The 20,751-nt window shown below is 44.8% G+C and overlaps 1 protein-coding gene and 1 long non-coding RNA gene across 7 annotated transcripts in view; one reads left to right on the forward strand and one right to left on the reverse strand.

Annotated features, from left to right (window-relative positions):
- The window catches only part of LOC308477279, a 186,284-nt gene that overhangs the window by 115,351 nt on the left and 50,182 nt on the right, over positions 1-20,751 (reverse strand). The gene's annotated exons all lie outside the window — the stretch shown is intronic.
- Positions 8,626-20,751, forward strand: part of CTBP1 (C-terminal binding protein 1) — a 57,398-nt gene continuing 45,272 nt past the window's right edge. For 2 of the 5 annotated variants that reach the window (XM_081005617.1, XM_081005618.1), the window contains exon 1: positions 8,632-8,807. Coding sequence is in view for 2 of the 5 variants with exons in the window: in XM_081005615.1 (XP_080861741.1) it covers positions 8,768-8,807 (40 nt within the window). In the remaining 3 variants the exon portion in view is untranslated. Of the gene's footprint in view, positions 8,808-20,751 lie in introns of all 5 variants that reach the window. The other 3 variants (XM_081005615.1, XM_081005616.1, XM_081005619.1) reach the window with 3 other exon arrangements.

Raw genomic sequence — 20,751 nt, forward strand, 5'->3', positions numbered from 1 at the left:
GGCCAAATTCAGCCCTTCAGCCGTTTTGGGACTACAACTCCCATCATCCCTAGCTAATAGGACCAGTGGTCAGGGATGATGGGAATTGTAGTCCCAAAACATCTGGAGGGCCAAGTTTGGCCATGCCTGCAAACAGTGGGCTTCTCTGATTTTGTGATGGAGTGCAGCAACAACAGCAACAGCAACAGCAACGTATGTATTAAGAGAAAGTGTGCCCCAAAAGGAAACAATTAGTAAAAACAACATACAAAATGCATTGCCAGTGGAAATGTGTATATTGCATTAGCACATTAGCACATTGAAGTGCTGCAGAATTTTTGTGAGGACACTCCCCCCCCCCCACTTTTAATGGCAAATTGCTGTGGAAAAGCAACAAACAGAACTTAATACTGGAAAAATGAGAAATGGAGAAAAGCCAAATTTAAGAGATTCATCCATACCTAATTGCTAAAGCTGCAAACAGTGTACAGTGGTACCTCGGGTTAAGTACTTAATTCGTTCCGGAGGTCCGTTCTCAACCTGAAACTGTTCTTAACCTGAAGCACCACTTTAGCTAATGGGGCCTCCCGCTGCTGCCGCGCCACCAGAGCACAATTTCTGTTCTCATCCTGAGGCAAAGTTCTTAACCCGAGGTACTATTTCTGGCTTAGCAGAGTCTGTAACCTGAAGTGTGTGTAACCTGAAGCGTATGTAACCTGAGGTACCACTGTATTTTACCAGCTCCTTGTGCTGGGGAACGGGGCTTAATTTAAGATGCTGGGCGTCAGATTGTAGTTTTAAATGTAGTATGCTTTAAATATTTAATGTTATATATATATGTGTGTGTGTGTGAAATTTAATTTTTAAAATGTTTTACTGATGTACATTCTTCAGTGTAAACTACTTTGAGAGACTGTCTTGCCTGAAAAGCTGTAGAGTTGTATAGCACCCTTTAAAAAAAAGTTTTTTTATATACATGCATATTTATGCATAGGATACATAAGGATAATCCACTGACTCTTCTTTGCTAGTTTCTGGATAATACGATACTACAATACACTAGCTAACATGATGCATAATCTATCACATGTTCTCTTTAAGAATCCTTTTGCTACAAATCTGCTAAATATGCAACTCTTCAGTGAGTTTATGCAGATAATTTTTTGCAAAGCACTTTCTTGTGACTGAGTCTTCTGCTTAATTCATACATATAGCAGTATGACAGCCCTTTCAACACTGTATATAAACTCTTGTCAGAGCATTGAGCCATTCAGAAATCAAGGAATTCCAAAGGGGCTTCCGAAAGAATCCATTACCAATAATACAAAAGTATTTTCAATGCTACTGCAGTGTTCTGACACATACAGAATCACCTCACCCTGTCAGATTATCTTCCTTGCTTGAAGATTTCACCAACGCAATTAGACAGATTGGATGGAAAGCTCAAAATTTGTCAGGTACTGATGTCAAGCAATACAACCGTTTATTCTCGTGCCATTTTTAAAGCCTTTTGTTGTTATTTTCGGATTTTGGCATGGTTCTCCGGCCCTCAAAATCATTGGTGGCTAAAAGGGCGTAGCCAGGATTTGGGGGGGGGGGCAGAACCTCAGATTTCTATTGATTTTTATTGATTTAGGGAGGCAACAAGGAAGTTTGAAGGTGTGCCCTGATCAGAGGAGTAGCTCATTAAACAAAGCAAAGTAAGAAGGTAAAAGTAAAGGGACCCCTGACTGTTAGGTCCAGTCGCGGACGACTCTGGGGTTGTGGCGTTCATCTCGCTCTATAGGCCAAGGGAGCTGGCATTTGTCCACAGACAGCTTCCGGGTCATGTGGCCAGCATGACTAAGCTGCTTCTGGCGAACCAGAGCAGTGCATGGAAGCGCCGTTTACCTTCCCGTGGTACCTATTTATCTACTTGCACTTTGACGTGCTTTCGAACTGCTAGGTTGGCAGGAGCTGGGACTGAGCAACGGAAGCTCACCCCATTGCGGGGATTCGAACTGCCGACCTTCCAATCGGCAAGCCCTAGGCTCTGTGGTTTAACCCACAGTGCTACCCTAGTTAGTTAGGCAGATAGCAAAGGGGAAGTTCCTGAAGGGATTCCTGTCCCATATCTATGAACCTCCTTTGTGTTAATTGTGTTAAAATAGATGTTTCTTCTTGGTTCTGTATCTCTCCTAGCTCCTTGCAAGGGAGAGGGGTACTCTGTTGCAACAGAAAAATAAAGATCTGCCTTGCTTTCACTGCATTCCTGCCTCCATCCATTCATCTCTGACCGATCATGGACTTAGGGCAGGGGTTGGCCCATGGGGGTCCTTTAACCAGACTATGGACCCCTGCCACCCGCTCGGTCAGCTCCCATGCGCCGCGCTAAACCGGCGCGGAGCAGACGGGGACTGCCTTCTGCGATGCTGGCCGGCTTCCCACTGGGAAGCTGCACACACCTCCACCACACCAGAAATAGCATTTGCGCAGTAAAACTAGCAAAGATTTATCACAAGAGTGATAACCTCTGTTGGAAATGTAAAGAAAAAGAAGGTACTTTTTTCCATATGTGGTGGACTTGTCCCAAGGTGAAAGACTTCTGGGAGAAGATTTATAATGAACTGAAAAAAATGTTGAAATATACATTTATTAAGAAACCAGCGGCCTTTCTTCTTGGAATAACAGGTTTGGAATTGCCCAAGAAAGATGTTAAATTGTTTTTGTATGCCACAACGGCCGCCCGAATATTACTTGCTAAAAATTGGAAAACACAAGAACTACCAACAGTGGAAGATTGGCAGATGAAGATGATGGATTTTTCAGAGCTAGCTGACCTGACTGGAAGAATCCGCGACCAGAAAGAAGAAGAGTTCCAAGATTATTATTTTTTAATCATTCATATGAATTTCTGTGCCCACTCTAGCCTCTGCTTCTCAATTTCTGTTGTATTATTTTATGTACTGTGGCTTGCCGTTGTTTTATTGATTATAGTTCAGAAATTATTTATTGTAACTGTTGAGTGGATTTCTGTTCAACTTTTATATGTTGATATTATTATTATTTTATACTACCCTAATGATTGTTGAATGTTACTTTTTGATGTAGGTTGCTTATTTTAAAGTTATGTTTTATTATCACATGTACTGTTGCATTGGATTGTTATAAGATGTACATATTTGTTTGTTCAGCTTGTAAACCGTCTTGAGTATTGTAAGACAGAAAGACGGTATACAAATTAAAAATGAGGAGGAAGGACAGGGTATAAATTTTAATAACAGCAATGGTAGCAATGATGATGGTGATGATAACCACAACTGCCAGGGTGTTTAAGGAGCTGGATTTTAAGGTAGTTAATTCCACTCTGTGGGCCGGGTGGCTCCCCACTCCTCAGAGTCAGTGAAGAGAACATTGCTTGAATCCACTGATTTGTGATAACTATAATCAAACCTGCCGTTCTCTCAACTTAAGTTGGTCTTGGAGAACAGTGATATTTGGATCCCTTCCAATCTAGTTTGTGGCCACAGCACTTTTAATATACTCAACAAATTATTCAGATTAATGATTTTTGGGTTTTCTTCCTTCAGATTCCTTTGTACATGAACTGATTTTTAAAAAACCCACACAAAACTCAATTCAGTAGGAAGGTTTGCACAAGAGACCCTTTCAACAAATTGTGGCCAATTAGGAGTTTTGCAGCTGACTGGAATGTAAACAGTATTATGTTAAATTGAATAGCATCATGAGTCGGTAAATCTTTGGGCACATCAAGAGTGAAATGGTCTCTGATGGTGAATGATGAAATACATAAGATCCTGGCGAGTGACTTAATGAAGAAGCTATGACATCGCCTCATAAACATCTCAACAAACCCAGTTTCGGATATTCTACAAATCAGCATGCTCCTCAGACCTTATCTAGGTAAAGGTAAAGGGACCCCTGACCGTTAGGTCCAGTCGTGGACGACTCTGGGGTTGTGGCGCTCATCTTGCTCTATAGGCCAAGGGAGCTGGCATTTGTCCGCAGACAGCTTCTGGGTCATGTGGCCAACATGACTAAGCCGCTTCTGGCGAACCAGAGCAGCGCACCGAAACACCGTTTACCTTCCCGCCAGAGCGGTACCTATTTATCTACTTGCACTTTGACGTGCTTTCGAACTGCTAGGTTGGCAGGAGCAGGGACTGAGCAACAGGAGCTCACCCCGTTGCGGGGATTCGAACCACTGACCTTCTGATCGGTAAGCTCTAGTCTCTGTGGTTTATCTAGTCAAGCACAATACCACAAATAGCATACAAGAGAAATCAAAGAGGCTGGTTCGATGGGCAATGTAAGGATGCAAAGAGAGATCTGCTAAGGGCTATTAGAATCTATCGGGGGAAATCTTCCCTATTCGTCATTTATTGTGGCTGTGTGCGTGTGTGCGTGCGTGCACATATTAAATAATACCATTTCCCCTTTCAAATAAGAGAATTTTATTCCCTTTTTTCCAGACCTTTAAGGGCAATGCCTACTGCATATTCAAAATGTCTGTAACTTTATGATGACTGAACACTGAGATAAATGACACATTAGAAGGCTCCAAAATGGCTCCAATGAAGGATCATGAGAAATACATCTGGTGACAGGCAAAGAAAAGGTTTGGGGATATATGAAGCGTTGACTTTATGGCACTGCATCTAGGTTATAGCTAGCTTTCTGGCTATCAAAACATGAATGGCAGAACGAAAATAGCCATTCAGGGAGCGAACCTGTCACAGTTTAAGCCCTTGTAACTCTAATTTACATCAGTGTAGTCATACACATTTTTCTGGGAACAAATGCCCTGAACTCAATGGAACTTACTCCTGAGTAGACATGTCTAAACTTGGTCTACAAGTTATGCTGTATAGGATTGCACCTTAATAATGTTTAACTCAATGTGGATCATTAATTTGCAACAGTGTAACTTAATGCAGAGGTGGTGGAAGACAGGAGTGCCTGGCATGCTCTGGTCCACGGGGTCACGAAGAGCCGGACACAACTAAACGACTCAACAACAACAACAACAAATTTAATGCAGAATTGTTTCTTTCCTATAGTACAGTGGTACCTCGGGTTACATATGCTTCAGGTTACATACGCTTCAGGTTACAGACTCCGCTAACCCAGAAATATTACCTCGGGTTAAGAACTTTGCTTCAGGATGAGAACAGAAATTGTGCAGCGGCGGCAGCGGCAGCAGGAGGCCCCATTAGCTAAAGTGGTGCTTCAGGTTAAGAACAGTTTCAGGTTAAGAACAGACCTCCAGAACGAATTAAGTTCTTAACCCGAAGTACCACTGTAGTGATGAACCTTTTAAACTAAAGGTTGTCTCTATAATAGGAAGTATAATCTATTCCTATTTGCAGTGGCCTGACTAGTGGCAGATCAAAGGAGACCTGAATCCCTCAGTCAATTAAAAAAATAAAAAATAATTAGATGATCCCCTATTCATTATTATTCCCAAAAACTGTAATACTGTGTGTTCTGGAGAGTCTTGTGAAATCTGGTGATTGATATTGCTGGAACTCTTTCCGCCCTAACACCAATTTATTGACATAATTAAAAAAACCAAAAACTGCCTCTTCCTGGGCCTCTAACAAAAACTGCTTTCTCAAGCCATTGTTTTGCATAATACAAACAGCAAATGAGAGGCACTTGGGTGGGTGTGAGTGTGTGGGTGTGTACAGAGTCAGGTTTTATTGATGAATAGCAAAAAAAAAAAATGTTTTGATTTCCTTTATTGCTGTCTCCTTATTGAAACTGAAAGCAATACAAAGGTATTTTAAAGCTGTTGAATTGACTGCTCCTGCTCCTGCAACCAATGTGAGCAGCTTCCTGAAAACAGTTGGAAGGCATCAGATTAGAAATCAATGGCTACATCTCCAGTCAGGTAAATTATTAGGCCTTGAAGTGCACAGCCATTCTGAGAGTTAATTGTATTCTTCTATAGTATAGTGTGTACTGCATTATGCGTCAGCTGACCCAGCCAGGCAGCGGAGCTGAACTGAATATTTTGTTTGACATCCAGCTCCTCAGCCTTTTTTCATAAAGCCCATACAATCTAATTGGAGGCAGTTTTGCTTTTTCACTATATATATATTTATGTACTTTTTACATACATAGCTGAAGCTCTAGGGAACACAAAAGGTCTCCTGATTAGAGTTGTCTTGTAGTCCTCTTACTAGTTGTCCTAGAACAAAAGTAATCTCTTACTTCGAACATTGTAGTTGCCTTAATAATAATAATAATAATAAATGAAAAGAAATGACTGCGCTTTTAGCAGAAAATATAATTAAAATCTAGTAGGGTGGTTTGAGCAAAGGGCTCTCCTTCCACCTTTTTAATTTGGAGCTGGTAAGACTGATACATTTTTATGTGTAGACCTTGTACCCCCTCCCCCACCAAAGCACTTATTATATTTCTAAAATTTATCTCTTTCCTTAAATGACCTATAAGTGGTTCCTTAGGAATGTGGAAAGGAGTTTGCTTCTCTTTTAGAAATTTCTGTTACCAGATGCCAACTTTGTGGCATTGTCCAGTACAGTGGTACCTCAGGTTAAGTACTGAATTCATTCTGGAGGTCCGTTCTTAACCTGAAACTGTTCTTAACCTGAAGCACCACTTTAGCTAATGGGGCCTCCTGCTGCCACCGCACCGCCAGAGCACGATTTCTGTTCTCATCCTGAAGCAAAGTTCTTAACCTGAAGCACTATTTCTGGGTTAGCGGAGTCTGTAACCTGAAGCGTATGTAACCTGAGGTACCACTGTACTTAGCTTTTTGCATTTGGTGCATTCATACAATTGCCCTGATTTCAAGGGCTAGGAGAAAAAAATGCAGAGGAGTAGGCAGAGAAAGGCCCAAGTATGACCTGTTTTTAGGGGGAAACGCAACAAGCTGATTTGCCTACTCAGCATTTGCAGTGTCAGAGGCGCCCACTTCCCAATTCTGCCAACTACAATTTACAGTGGGAGACTGTGTGTGTACATGTGTGATTATTCAAGGGCACTAACTCGGCTGTTGACTCAAGGCCTGCTGAAAGTAAAAGAGGTCGTACAGCGGTAATATTCCCTGTTCCCTAATATGCAGGACTTGCCTGCCAATTCCAATTAATTGTGAATATTATCAGGGGTAGGAAAGACTTGTCCACCCTGCACGTGACACCCTTCTTCTTCTTTGGCAATCACTCGTAGATGAGGAAGATTGTATCCATGAACATGGTCTTAACAATGAGTCCCTAAGTGACAGTGGAGGCCAATTCTGGATCCACACTTCCTTCCACAGTGGGGACAGAGGTTTCCGGATGGGAGTTGATCATGGTGAGGGTTTGCCAAGTGTGCCTTCCTCTTAGCACATTTCTCCCTTGCATCCTGAGTTTGAGTGTCTTCAAAGTCCATGACACCTTTGGTAAAGGCTGTTCTCCAACAGGAGCGCTCGTAGGCCACTGTTTCCCAGTTGTTGGTAATTATACTACATTTTTTTAAGATTTCCCTGGAGAAATTCTTTAAACCTCTTTTGTTGACCACTGGCATTACACTTTCCATTTTTAAGTGCGGAATACTGTAGAGTAGTTGCTTTGGAAGACAATCATAAGGCATCCACACAACATGACCAGTCCAACGAAGTTGATGTTGAAGAATCATTGCTTCGACACTGGTGATCTTTGCTTCTTAGTTAGTTCGCCTGTCTTCCCAAGTGATGTGTAAAATTTTTCAGAGACACTGTTGATGGAATCTTTTGAGGAGTTGGAGATGGCGCTTATAAGTGGTCCACGTTTCATAAGCACACAGCAAGGCCGGTAGTACAATAGCTTTGTAAACAAGCATTTCGGTTTCCCTGCTGCGAATGTCCCGGTCCTCATCCTGCGCTTCAATCGTTGCACTCGCAATTTCGGCATCAATGTCGGCCCTTGTGGGAAGATAACTGCCCTGGTTGTTGTTGTTTAGTCGTGTCCGACTTCATGACCCCATGGACCAGAGCACGCCAGGCACTCCTGTCTTCCAGTGCCTCCCGCAGTTTGATCAAAGTCATGCTGGTAGCTTCGAGAACACTGTCCAACCATCTTGTCCTCTGTTGTCCCCTTCTCCTTGTGCCCTCCATCATTCCCAGCATCAGGGTCTTTTCCAGGGAGTCTTCTCATGAGGTGGCCAAAGTATTGGAGCCTCAGCTTCACGATCTGTCCTTCCAGTGAGCACTCAGGGCTGATTTCCTTCAGAATGGATAGGTTTGATCTTCTTGCAGTCCATGGGACTCTCAAGAGTCTCCTCCAGCACCAGAATTCAAAAGCATCAGTTCTTTGGCGATCAGCCTTCTTTATGGTCTAGCTCTCACTTCCATACATCACTACTGGGAAAACCATAGCTTTAACTATACGGACCTTTGTTGGCAAGGTGATGTCTCTGCTTTTTAAGATGCTGAATGGTAGGAGAAGTATATGTGTGACTGCACCCGCGGCGAGCCTCTTGCGCTTGCAAACGGGATGCCTGGGGTCGAAGAGCGCCTCCCCGCCGCGCGCTTCCCTGCGCGCTCCCGCCTTCCCGCGCTCCCTCCCGCCCCTTCTGCTTTCCGGGGACTTTGGCGAGGCAGGAACCAGAAGACCAACGCCTGCCTGCCTGCCTGGAGCTCCTCCCGCGCCGCCGCCTCCTCCTCCTCCCGGCCTCCGTTCTTGGCGAAGCGTCTGGGCCGCTTGGCGAGCGGGGAGAGCGACGGCGCCGCCATATGCGCCGCACTGCGCCCCAGACGCCGCCGCCGCCGCCGGAGGAGCCGTGCCCCTGACAGCGCGGTTCAATGGGCAGCTCCCACCTCCTCAACAAGGGCTTGCCGCTCGGTAAGGACCCGCCCGGCCAGGCCCTGCCTTGCCTTTGCCCTGCCTTGCCCGGCCTGCCTGCCTGGGTCGTGGCGCGGCCGGCGGGCGTTTGGAGAGGCCGGCGAGGCTCCCTTCCCTTCCCCCCCTCGCCGCCGCCGCCGCCGCGCGCGCCCGCCGCCCGCCGGGCTTTGTGCTGCGCGGCATTGTGCGTCTCGGGGCGCCTTTCGGAGGCGCGAGCCAGGCCCCCCTGCGCCTCTCCGCCGGGCGCGCGCCGGCGCGCAAAAGGGGGCGCTCGGAGGCCGAAGGGGGGACTTGGAGAGGCTCCAGCGCGCGCGCGCGCGCGGGTCTGATCTGCGCGGTAAGAGGGGAAGGCGGCGAGGAGGGGCGGGCGGCCCTGGCTTCCCCCAGGGCGGGTGTGGGGGTCGGGGCCGCGGCTGGAGAGGGAGAACAAGGCCCACCCGGCGCCGGCGCCGCCGCCTTGCCCGGCCAGGCTGCTTCTCCGCGCGCGCAGAGGTTGCCAGGCGCGGCGGAGAGGAGGAAGGAAGGAAGGAAGGAAGTTGAGCGGGGACGCCGTGTCCCTGTTCTTACAGCCTCACGGACGGGAAAGGGTGGTTCAAGGCCTGCGGTGGCCTTCTGGAGTGGGCGGGCGGCCCCGCGTGTGCGTGTGTATGCGTGGACCCGCGCGCAGCCGGCGGGCTTCTGGTCCGCCGACCTTCTGGAGGATGCGTTTGTTGTGAATGGGCCGCGATGGCAACCTGCGCCCCAAAGCTCCACTGGCTGGGCTGGCCTCCGTCTCTGCTGGGATGCTCCGCTGCTCCTAACCCTGCGGCTAGGATGAGATGTTGACACCGCATGGATGGAAGGAGGCTGTAGAAGGGAAAGGGGTACCATCCCCCCCCCGACTCGTAACTCTTTGTAATAGATGGCATGCTGTGAAAGACAGTGAGGGGCTGGCGCTGCCCTTTTGGTTAGGGAACAAGGCAGGAACCGTGCTTTGAAAATACGGTTTTGTGAGATACTTTTAACGATTGCCAGAAAGACATTCGCTTTCCTGGCCGAGATGGAGAAACTGCAAGCAAATCCCCGTTTAGTTAGTTTTAAAAAATGAAGCATGATGAATCGGGTGGAGGGATGTTGTTGTTGTTGTTGTGTGCCACCGTCCCCTTCTGTTTTTTGCAATGAAGCAAAAGAAATTTGGTGATGGCGTTTTTGAAGCTGAGCTACTCGGCTGCACCATCGCTTATGAAATGATTCATGCACCTTATACTCAGCAGGGCCTGTGTTCCGTGATATTATCGAGTTCAGCCTCTTCGCATGGCGAAGGAACAGAAAGAGCCACGCTGGTTTAAACAAATAATTCGCAGCAGTTTAGAAGGATCTCCTAGCATGGCATACTTTCAGGCTGTTCAGTAAATAACAGTTGAGGAACTCCTCCAGCTGACAAGAGAGAGCTTGTCTAATTCTAATCTGATTAAGTGTTGTATCTGCGCTGTTACACCGCTAACAGTGCACAAGGCTAATATTAGCAACACAGTCGGCATAGCTGCTTTAAAAATACTGCTCTCTATAAAATATTCTGATCAATACGTATTTTATACTTTTTGTGTGTTAACAAGCTTTGTTATTTATTAGATAAACTGGACAGATTTATCTACTACCTTTTTGCACATTAGCAGCTTCCTATACCAAATAATGCGCTTTTGTTTATTTATGTTCTAATAGAGAAAGTAATCTTCGTGCAGTGATTTAAAATTCAGACTTTGCCCTAGCACTCGTTTTATTTTATAAAATGTAGACGGTTGTTATATTAGGTTGGGTTATTATTGATTAAACATAGCCAGTATCTCCACAGACGCATCTGATCTGATGCTTTTGCAGTTATATACAGCTTCATTTTAAAAGCAAGTTTCAATAATTGCTTTTTTAAAAAAATACATATGGCATAGTTATAAATGCATAACACAACAGTATCAAGCTGCTTCTTAGAAATTCTTGCTCCAAGATTTTTTTTTTTTAAATTACACTTGAAATGCAGATTCTGATCTTTTTTAAGGAGGTATGTCATGATTGCTCATTTTTATATGGAATATGGTGCCTAGGATTAAAATTATTAATATGCAGATGCCATGGATAAACTCCTAATGGTTTTCGTGTTGCAATCAATTTGTCACATTCACAAGAAGAAAATCTGTCTTCATTTATGTATAAGCAGTTTGCCCCAAAAATACCTTAGGAAAGGATTCCGTATATGTTACTATTTATTGGGTAGTTGTTACCTAAATACTCAGCGTTCCCATTTATTTTGTAACTTAACAAGAACAAGTTAATAGTTCGATATTTTAATTGGTGCATTAAATTACAAAGGGAAATCCCCTATTCCCTACAGTAAAATGGCCTGGAAACATAAAATATGAATGCTAGAAAACTCATTGCTTTATCCAGGATTGTATTAGCAGATAAAGTTGTCAAGAATGACCGAGATATTAAAGGATGACAAAGCATCTTGTATAAGGTAGCACTAAAAAAGGAGAAGGAAACAAATGCAGAAAGGGAAAGAAATATAGTTTGGTATAATAAAGGAAATCTAAATCAGTGCAATGAAAAGCATTTGAAGAAGGGTGACTCCACTATTATTATTTTTTAGAACAGGCCCACATTTTCTTTACAGCTAAGGTCGGTTCTTCTAACTAGTCAAATATTTTGATGATGTGCAGAGCACGAAAATCTTGATATCTGCAGGTTATGTTCAGCTACCCTTTTACACAACCAAGCTTGATGCAGTCTGCCTCTAGAATTAAACTGGCATATCTAACTATTATAGCCGAAAGAAATTGTTGAACATCGTTAGAATTGGTTTCACACCTTTACCACTGATCAGAAGATAACCCACATCCTTTTTAGTTGCTGAATTAGCTGAAGTTCGATGCACCCCACCCCTGAGACTGAATCAATCCTAAGGATGACTTTCACTGCCGTGATTTAATGATTCTAGACATTGTGCAGGGTTTTGAAACTCTCTAGCATAACCATGGATCTGGAAAGGCGGGTAGAATTTCTAAAGCAAACCAGATTGGGAGTAGAGTAGCTCTTGAATCAAATATATTAACTAAAATTGCATTTGCAAGATTACCATTCCTACTTTAAATGCATGCTCTTGTCCTAACGCAGAAAATGAATTATTTGACCACTTAGTAAGTAGGACACTGGTGGTTTTCAGACTCTGTTCCTTAGAAGCTTATCAAGGGTTCTAAATTGGCAATGGCAGACAAGTTGCTCAAAAGAGAGCTTTTCCGTCATTACCAATATTCTTTGCAATGTGCAGTCATGTGGGGGCAGTGGGATTAGGAGCAGAACACCCTCTCAGTTGTATGGAACCACAGTTGTGTTGAAAAGGCTTCTGGAAAATACTTCAGAATCTTTACAAGCAGGGATTCTGTGGGGTTACTCAGCAGAAGAATTACTGTACAAAGATTTACTGTATTTTTTGCTCTATAAGACTCACTTTTCCCCTCCCAAAAAGTAAGGGGAAATGTGTGTGCATCTTATGGAGCGAATACAGGCTGTGCAGCTATCCCAGAAGCCAGAACAGCAAGAGGGATCGCTGCGCAGCGATCCCTCTTGCTGTTCTGGCTTCTGAGATTCAGAATATTATTTTTTCTTGTTTTCCTCCTCCAAAAACTAGGTGTGTCTTATAGAGCGAAAAATACGGTACTTGGTCATTTGAGTTTTGAAAGCCATTTATGCAGGGCGTGAATGTTTTTTCTAGCAAGACCTAGAACAACATTGTCCCAAGTCAAGGTCAGTAGATCCATAGTGGACTGCCATGAAAATCTATGCAAAACAGACTTTTGATTGGAATTTGGATTTTCAGTGGGACTGGACTGGTTTTCAAAAGAGCTGGCCAACCCAGCTGAATTGTAAATTTCCAACAACAATAACAAAAACTGAATTTCCCAAGGGGCAAGGTGAACTGTGCAACTTCCAAGAGGCAATGATTATTTTGGAAGCTTACAGTTCCTATGGAATTTCTGGATAAATCTGCATTAGAAATCCGGAGTGGAGACTACATTTCCACAGAACTCATGGATCATTTTCTGCTCTTCTCCTTTTTGCCAGACTCTCCCAGCTGTGGCTGCAGTTAGAGAGCTCCAAAAATCAGCAGCAGGTGCTGAATAGCTTGATTCGGGACAGATAATTAATAATGGTCCATTTTTAAAAACTGCATTTTTGCGCTGATGGTCAGTTGCGCATCAGGGGCTTGTAAGTCAAGGGTGATAACGTTTGGGCTTTTATTTCACGGTCCAGAACATTGATGTGGTGATGCACTTGGCCTCTGGGCTTGCAGCATTTCAAGATTGTAAAATCCTGCAGTAGTTGGCAGCGGAAGAAGCACTGCAGTCAAAACCCAGAGCTTCTTAAAACCTCCTGCGCCCGGCCAACATTTGTTTAATGAAAACGTAGTAAAGCATTACACATGCAGGTTGCAGCAGAGTCTAGAGCAGGAGGAGAACATGAAAATCCAAAGTTGGAACAATAACTGTAGTCAGTTGATTCTATATTGCAGAACAAGGCCATTTGCATTTGGGACGGCTTCCAGCTGAACATGAAAAATGAGTCTCTGATAAATCCTCATAAGCCTTATGGGGAAAATGCCTTTAAAATGTTAACATAATAAAAGTACTAAGAATTATTCCCATTCCTGCTCCTGTTTTGGGATGGAGGAAGTGGATGAATACCTTACAGTGGTACCTCGGGTTAAGTACTTATTTTGTTCTGGAGGCCCGTACTTAACCTGAAACTGTTCTTAACCTGAAGCACCACTTTAGCTAATGGGGCCTCCTGCTGCTGCTGTGCCGCCGGAGCACGATTTCTGTTCTCATCCTGAAGCAAAGTTCTTAACCTGAAGCACTATTTCTGGGTTAGTGGAGTCTGTAACCTGAAGGGAATGTAAGCTGAAGCGTATGTAACCCGAGGTACCACTGTACTTACTTCGCCAAACCTTTATTAGGCATTACAAATAAAAGCCATCATAAAACATCCATATATACAATTTTAAAATATATATAAATAAACAGCCACGTAAAAATATGTAACAACAAGGATATTCATTGGAGTGGAGGATGAAAACCAACTTTTGAATATGTGTTTTACTGTGGAGTCATAATCTTGTTTTTAAAATGTTTAGGAAAATGAATCGAAGGCCCGGATCTAGATTTTAAAAGCATTTCTTTTACCCTGGCATATTATAAAAAAGATACTTTGTATTGGATATGAACTTTTGTATATCTTTGGATAAGTATTAATTTAAAAAAATGGTATTTAAAATAAAAGGGAAGGGGGCATGATAGAGGTCTATACATGGTTGGGAAGAAATTGGTGGATAATACCAGAACCTGGGGTCATCAAAACGCATCGATTGACTGCAGTTTCATAAAAAAGGAACAACTTTTCCCAATATTTCCAAATTCTGGAAATATTTGCTATAGGATATGGTGATGTCAATTAGCTTAGATAACTTTTAAGTGGGAACTGGGCAAGTTCAGCTGCAGTGTGCAGTTCAGTTGCTGAAGTACAACAGTCAGACAGGACTTTTGCCCTTCTTCAGGTTCCTGAACGCATCTGGTTGGGCCACCGTGGGAAAGAGGAAGCTGGACTGGATAGATCTTTTGGCTCCAGCAGGGTTTCCCCCTACGCTCATGGCATGCGATGTGATGTGGGGTTGGGAGAGGCCTGCCATTCAAAGGAGGAAAGTATCCATTCCACCTGGCGCAGCACAAACCAAGTAGTCCGCTTCGACTACTGCAATGCGCTCTACCTGGAGCTACCTTTGAAGGTGACTCGGAAACTGCAGTTAATCCAGAATGCGGCAGCTAGGCTGGTGACTGGGAGTGGCCGCTGGGACCACATAACACCGGTCCTGAAAGATCTGCATTGGCTCCCAGTATGTTTCCGAGCACAATTCAAAGTGTTGGTGCTGACCTTTAAAGCCCTAAACGGCCTCGGTCCTGTATACCTGAAGGAGTGTCTCCACCCCCATCATTCAGCCCGGACACAGCCCCAAGGGCCTTCTGGCGGTTCCCTCGCTACAAGAAGTGAGGTTACAGGGAACCAGGCAGAGGGCCTTCTCGGTAGTGGCGCCTGCCCTGTGGAATGCCCTCCCAGCAGATGTCAAGGCAATTTTACTTTTAAAAGACAACTGAAGGCGGCCCTGTTTAGGGAAATTTTAAATGTCTGATGCTGTATTGTTTTTAATATTCGGTTGGAAGTGGCTGGGGAAACCCAGCCAGATGGGCAGGGTATAAATAATAAATTATTATCATCATCATCATCATCATCATCAACCTTGACCATGTCTGAAGTAGCACTCTGGGTCCTGTAAAAAAAATGCAGCGCCCTTCAGCAGTTATGGCTAGTACAGTGGCACCTCTGGTTACGAACTTAATTCGTTCCGGAGGTCCGTTCTTATAATGGTATGGGGTTGCTCGTGCGTAAGTTGCCGCCTCTCCTGGCTATGTTGCCTTGTTAAAGCTTTCTGTCTGGACAGCCCTTCAATTCGTGGCTGCCTCAGTCGCTAGCAGAATCCGTCAGTGGGTGTTTCTTAAACCTTTTCCAACATAAAAGTTGTTTGACACCCAGTCTCCTCCTACTTTCTCTGCGCGGAAGTCTTCTGCGCAGGGAGGGCGTGGGTAGCGGAGGACCAGTGCTCTCCCCGCTGGTGTCCGGTGAAGAGTCTGGGAGCCCTTTCGCCGATTCCCCCATCTGCCCCGCCTTATTCCTGGTGTTGCACTGAATTGCTTCCCCATCTGCTGAGCTGCCTCTCTCCCTGCTGGGCCCTTCTCCAGCATCATTGTAGAGCCTTCCCTCCACCTCTAGCTCCGATGTCAGTTCCCTGACAGTTCTTAAGCTGAAACTGTTCTTATCCTGAGGTAATCGTTTGCTGCGTGCACGCCTCCAGCGCACAATTTCCGTTGGCATCCTGGGGCAAAGTTCGCAACCAGGAGCAACTGCTTCCGGGTTAGCGGAGCTCATAACCTGAAGCGTTTGTAACCAGAAGCGTGCGTAACCAGAGGTACCACTGTATCGCGGTGCTTGGATTCCCAACTGGGATGTGCGTATGTACTGCCATCTGATAGGACAGAGATGAATTCACAGCCTGCCAGTAATTTCAGCACCTGATTTCTGCAGGTGGCGTGGCCATTGGTGATGCATGCAACCACAAATGCCCCTTCATTCATTCCCTAACCCGTGCAACATGTTTTGCTCTCTATTCAGAGTTCACTGGCATTGAACCTCAACAGATTTCCAGGTAGCATGTGCGCCATGCCATATTCTTTTCATCAGTATTTTAGCCAAGGAGTGGGTCATGTCCGAGAAAAAGAAACCTATCTGCATAGCATTCTTTTGTTATACATCATTAGTTTCCTCTCTCTTAAGATGGAGGGATACATGGGGAATGCCAGATTTCGGGGGCACAGTGCTGGGATAAAGCTGCCGCAAGAATAAGTATTTTCTCTATCCAGATTGGCCTCTGTCTGTGGGGGAAAATGGTGCCTACGGCAGCATCAGCTTGCAGTACAATGTGCTGTGACTCATTTTTTGAGCAGCTGATGGAGACCAATCTGCAGCAATGTTGCTGCTGGTCCATATCCAATGCAGCAGCTGGCACAAAGAGAAGGCAACAGTGTCCTATGTGCTCAGAGCAGCTGCCTTGGATTGAAGAATGTGACATGTTGCCCTGCATCAATTCTGATATCAGTTTTTGCACTGAGTTCCCAGACAACATAGGTTTCCTGCTTTGTCATATAGACGTTTTGCCAGGACTGTAACCTTAGCCCAGGAGTCGGCAACGTTTTTTGGGGCATGGGCTGGTTTGTGATCCTGCAGACGCCACAGTGGGCCGGAGTGCGCATGTGTGTGCGCGCGCGCATGCATGCACATTTCCAGCACTCCTTCCGGCGCGGAGGTGGCGTGTGCAGCTTCCCATTGGCTGGAGGAGCTTCCTGCAGCCAATGGGAAGCCGCCCAGCGTCACGGAAGGTGGTCTTGGCTCTGCTCTGCGCCGGTTTAGCGTGGCGCATGGGAGCCAACCGGGCGGGCGGCAGGGGTCCATGGGCCGGTTAAACGGTTAAATGGGCCTTAGGTTGCCTATGCCTGCCTTAGCCGAAGCAACATGGTTTGGCACTGATAAAAAGCCTGTCTTCAGATTATTCTGACATTAAAAATATAATAATTAAATTAACAGAGATTAAATGTGTTATCTTCGGCTTAATGATGTACATGTGTGCCATTATTACCAATTCCCTTCATTCATTTAATCTACTTCGCAAATAACTTCAATGTTTGCTGCCGCATATCTCTTCTCATATCATTGCCTTTCCTGTTCATAAGATGAGATAAATAATTGGATTTGCTGGTATAAATTTTATGTGTGTTTTTATGCATGTCTGCACCTGGAGGAATATTCAAACTGCCAGCTGGTCACTAGATTTGGAGTTGACGATTGCTGCTGCTTCTTGATGGTGGTAGTTTTATCTGCGCGATTTGGTTTTTAGGGCTTTAAAACCAAGAAAGTTAGTTGAATGCAGCCCAATGTATTTTAGATCCACCTGCTTAGGGAAAAGAACATTTGAGAATTCCAGAGGGGAAAGCTTAACGATAATGGGTTCATTGTACTGTTTGTGTAGGAAATAACTAATTCAGGACGAGGGCTGTTTGGGAGTGAAGTAGATAATCTTCTTGATTCTCCAGTGCACTGTAAAGTTTCTGAAACATTCACAATGGGATTAGAGTCACCTCAGCATTTTCAAAGGATCACGTATTAGTTTCCAGTAGCTTAACCTTTCTGCTGTTTGTCTGTTTCGACCAAGATGAAACTTTTTTTTATTAAAAAAACTGTTTTCTTCGTAAACGAAGGAAAACATCTCTCCTGTGAAAGTGGAAAGATGAGAACTTGGCTATATATCCACACATGCCTTCATTCATTCATTCATTCATTCATTCCGATAGTATAGCACTTTTCTGCCAAGTCTTCATCTCCATTTCTGCAAGGCTATTCCATCCAGGAACATTTTCCTTGTTCTAAGCATCCCCTGAGAGTGAGATTGACTAGATCAAAAGCTTGTATATGGTCTAGTCCGGTAATGGCCAAAGTTGGCCCTCCAGCTGTTTTGGGACTACAGTTCCCATCATCCTAGACCACTGGTCCTATGGGAGTTGTAGTCTCAAAACAGCTGGAGGGCCAACTTTGGCCATCACTGGTCTAGTCAACTTCGCACTCTACTTAGTACAGTGGTACCTTGGGTTACAGACGCTTAAGGTTACATATGCTTCAGGTTACAGACTCCGCTAACCCAGAAATAGTACCTCGGTTAAGAACTTTGCTTCAGGATGAGAACAGAAATCGTGCTCTGGCGGTGCGGTGGCAGCAGGAGGCCCCATTAGCTAAAGTGGTGTTTCAGGTTAAGAACAGTTTCAGGTTAAGAACGGACCTCCAGAACAAATTAAGTACTTAACCCGAGGTACCACTGTACTTAAAATGAACTGCAATGGGATGTTAAGACAGGAACAGTCTCTTTCCGACAGATGGTTGGTATCCATCTGTCTCAAGAGACAATGGAGGGGGAGTGCCTTCAGGGATCGAGAGTTGCAGGGCCTGCTGTGGCTGTGGGGCCAACACAGGGGAGACCTGTTTTGTTGCAGTGGGGCAGATGAAGGCTGTGCCGGTGCAGTTGGACTATGGCTTTTCTTGCTTCTGCGCTCTTCCCAGTGGTCATTTCTCCTCTGGTTACTGCTGTGGATACACAGCCTGATGTGAGGGAGGCACTAATTTCCTGCATAATGTCTCCATGGTTGGTAAGTTAAATTGGAGCATTAAGGAGGAATTTATGCCTGTTGCATCGGTCCTGTATTCCACCCCCTTGTTCAGCCCGGACACTGAGGTTCAGCTCTGAGGGCCTTCTGCCGGTTCCCTCATTGTGAGAAGTGAAGTTACAGAGAACCAGGCAGAGGGCCTTCTTGGTAGTGGCACCCACCCTGTGGAATGCCCTCTGGTGAGATGTCAAAGATGTCAAAAATAAATAACTAGCTGACTTTCAGAAGTCATCTGAAGGCAGCCCTGTATCAGGAAGCTTTTAATGTGTGATGTTTTACTGTGGTTTTATAATTTGTTGAAAGCTGCCCAGAGTCACTGGGGCAACCCAGTCAGATGGGTGGCCTATAAATTATCATTCTTATTTATGGATGGAATAATAATAATAATAATACAGCCATACCTTGGGTTACAGACGCTTCAGGTTGTGTTTTTTCGGGTTGCGGACCGCCGAAACCCAGAGGTACTGGAACGGGTTACTTCCGGGTTTCGGCGGTCGTGCATGCGCAGAAGTGCTAAATTGCGCTATGCGCAGAAGCACCGAATCGCAACGTGCGCAGACGCGCCGCTGCGGGTTGAGGACGCTGCGGGTTGCGAATGTGCATTCCGCATGGATCACGTTCGCAACCCAAGCATCCACTGTAGTAGTAGTAGTAATAATAATAATAATAATAATAATAATAATAATAATTTTTATTATTAATCTGTGCACAACCAGGTGGGAAGGTAACTTTACTGTTTCAGTGATGCTCAGTGTTTCTCAAGCTGTGTTTTCTGTTGCTTTACTGAGGAATGAGAGCACATACATGGAGCTCATAATTAGCTGACACTTAGAATAATAAAATTGTAGAGTTGGAAAGGACCACGAAGACCCCCTGCGATGCAGGAAACTCTGCAAAAGCCACCCAACCTCTGCTTAAAAACCTCCAAGGAGAATCCATCGCCTCCCAAGGGTGCCCAGTTCCACACCAGAAAGTATTTCCTGATGTTTAGTCGGGAATCTCCTTTCTTGTAACTTGAATCCCTTGGTTTGGGTCCTACCCTCCAGAGCAGGAGGAAACCAGCTTGTTCCATGTGACAGCCCTTTTGGATATTTGAAGATGGCTATCGGTGCATGTTATTCCCCAGCTAAAGAAACGCAAAACAACAACGATGATGTCACCTTTCCCCCATATCTTTGTATCCTGGGGCAATTGGTAATTAGCCCAGACAAAGATATGAATGATGTATTACATGGTTGTAACAGTCAGTTTGAACTTTCTAAAGTATGCGTGAGAGATGAGAAGGCCGGGGGTTTTTTTCCCCCTTTGCCGGAAGAGCCCAAAATTGCTTCTTCCTTTTACAATCAGTGTTTTTGATGGCTCTGAGGCTGATCATAGAGTTGTAGAGTTGGAAGGGACCCCCAGGGGTCATCTAGCCCAACCCCCTGCTACGTTGGAAATACATAGGTGTCGTACCCAAGTTACACTGAAGTTATACTGTGGGGTGGAGAATCACCTCAGCCCTGAAGTTGCTGCATTATTAAACATTCTTCTCATAGTCTTAATAGATAAGAACTTCTTTTTGTGTGTGTGAACGCTGTGAATTCAAAGGAACCTATGCATATTGGGAGGGCAAAAGTAGTCAGTGCTGCAGTAGTTATCAGTGATGTTGATTCAGAGCCTGCCTGAAAAGTGTAGCAGGATAGAGGATGGCCCATGTACTGAGTCAGATTTTGGCCCAGCTAGCCTAGGGATGTCTGTTCTGCCTGGCAACAGCTCTAAAAGGTCTCAGGCAGAGCTTGATACTGGCAAAATGTGTAGTAGACCTCTGTGCGTTCGTTATTGGGGCTGTGTTCTGTAAGGTGCAGGATCCCCTGGTTATATATAAAGGGTGGTATATAAATTTAATATATAAAATAAATGGAACACAGGTGGACTTAGGAGTAAAAATGCCTAGTTCTGTGCATAGTTGGGGAAATTTAATAATGTCTTAACACAAATAACATTTAAACTACAGTGGTACCTCGGGTTAAGTACTTAATTTGTTCCGGAGGTCCGTTCTTAACCTGAAACTGTTCTTAACCTGAAGCACTACTTTAGCTAATGGGGCCTCCTGC

The sequence above is a fragment of the Podarcis pityusensis genome (assembly GCF_964106645.2).
Source record: "Podarcis pityusensis genome assembly, chromosome: 5".
Classification (NCBI taxonomy): Eukaryota; Metazoa; Chordata; class Lepidosauria; order Squamata; family Lacertidae; genus Podarcis; species Podarcis pityusensis.